General features: G+C 39.8%; 1 protein-coding gene across 1 annotated transcript; it reads right to left on the bottom strand.

The window, feature by feature from the left end:
• On the bottom strand, positions 1 to 1,424 carry LOC111455844 (inorganic pyrophosphatase 2). The gene is made up of 4 exons (XM_023097467.1): positions 1,219 to 1,424; positions 1,018 to 1,139; positions 699 to 900; positions 1 to 606 (listed from the first exon to the last, which is right to left on the bottom strand). The coding sequence occupies exons 1-4, from the start codon at positions 1,354 to 1,356 to the stop codon at positions 244 to 246; spliced, it is 825 nt and encodes a 274-aa protein (XP_022953235.1). The 5' UTR covers positions 1,357 to 1,424; the 3' UTR covers positions 1 to 243.

The following is a 1,424-nucleotide window of genomic DNA, read 5'->3' as shown; positions in this document are numbered from 1 at the left end:
TAAAGTAATGGATTCTGTTGGATTGATCTAATTTCTTTTTGTAAATTACTGATCAATTTTAGTATTAAATAAAATAGATGTCGCAAAGACTGAATTGGCGTTTGCCAAAATTGAGCCTTCAATACATAATTTTCACTAGATGGTATCAAAGAAAGAAAGAAAGAAAAAAAAAAGAAAAAAGAAAAAAGAAGTAGTTCAGCAGATAGTGTGATCGGTTAAAGAAATTGCGTGTTCCTATTGAATTCAATTGGCCACCATTGCTGGTTTGTGTGTGGGCGAAGGCAGTGCCTCGTATGCAGGAACGGCCATATTTTGAGACGACAAGAACTGAGCATTTTCCGCCATGGAAATGGTGTTGATTAAGCTCAATAAGATATTCGCAAACTCTTCTCCATCGCTCCATTCGTGGATTTCTGCTTTAATCAGAAGTGGATTTTGGCTAATCAAGTCCCACAGTGGAAAATTCTTCCTCGGCATCAGAAAATCCCCTTCTCCAAGCTTCAAACTAGGGCAGTAGTCGCCACTTCCATCGCCTAAATAGATGAATTTCTTCTTCTTCTTCCCTTCTGACATTAACGACGATTGAATCCTCTCCATAACTATGCCCTAATTTTGCGAACGATAATCTCTCAGCATATAAGAAATTGATTGATTCGGATTTGATCATACACAGTTGTGCAAATATAGAGATATAGTACCTTGCACATGTTAGGAGGGCAGAGATTGCATCCGTGAGAGGATTTGTGGAAATCGTGGATAGGAAAAATCCTCAGCCTTCCTTCTTCATCGACGAAACCTGGATTCGTATTGATTTCGGAGAAGCACTCTCTTATTCCGAGATGATTCAAAATCGTTTCGATGAAAAACATATTCGCATCACTCACAATCCTCAAATCACAGCTGAAAAACAGAAACACACACAGAACACAAAATCTCAGCCGCTATAACTCAATGAGAGATAGAAACATAAACAAAAAAGGAAAAAGAGAAACAGATAGAGATTCTACGATTCTTTACCCTATGGCGTGAGCGGCTCTAATGGCAGGAACAACGTCGGGATGAATCGGAGCGCGTTTGAGGACCTCAGCAATTTCGTCAATGGTTCTTCCTTGTGCATGGAGCTCCATCATCATCCGATCCTGAAATCCACAACATAAATCTCTACTCCACTACCGAAAATACAAAAAAGAACGAACACAAACAGAAAAAATACACTACCATGACAGAGTTCCATGGCATCGTAGGGAGGAGTTCGTTGAACAAATCGGTGGCACCGAGTTCATCCACCACCCAATTATCGCTATCCAAGTCGATGATCGTCTTATCGAAGTCAAAAACAACGACGATTCCAGCCATTTTAGTCTCAGAAAATTCCTGCAACTCTAAGAAACTGCTTCGTTCTTCAGAAAACGTTTATCTGATGC

Source organism: Cucurbita moschata, unplaced genomic scaffold (assembly GCF_002738365.1).
Source record: "Cucurbita moschata cultivar Rifu unplaced genomic scaffold, Cmos_1.0 Cmo_Scf00018, whole genome shotgun sequence".
Classification (NCBI taxonomy): domain Eukaryota; kingdom Viridiplantae; phylum Streptophyta; class Magnoliopsida; order Cucurbitales; family Cucurbitaceae; genus Cucurbita; species Cucurbita moschata.
The sequence above is the reverse complement of the archived record's forward strand: the minus strand, read 5'-3'. Positions and strand labels throughout refer to the sequence as shown.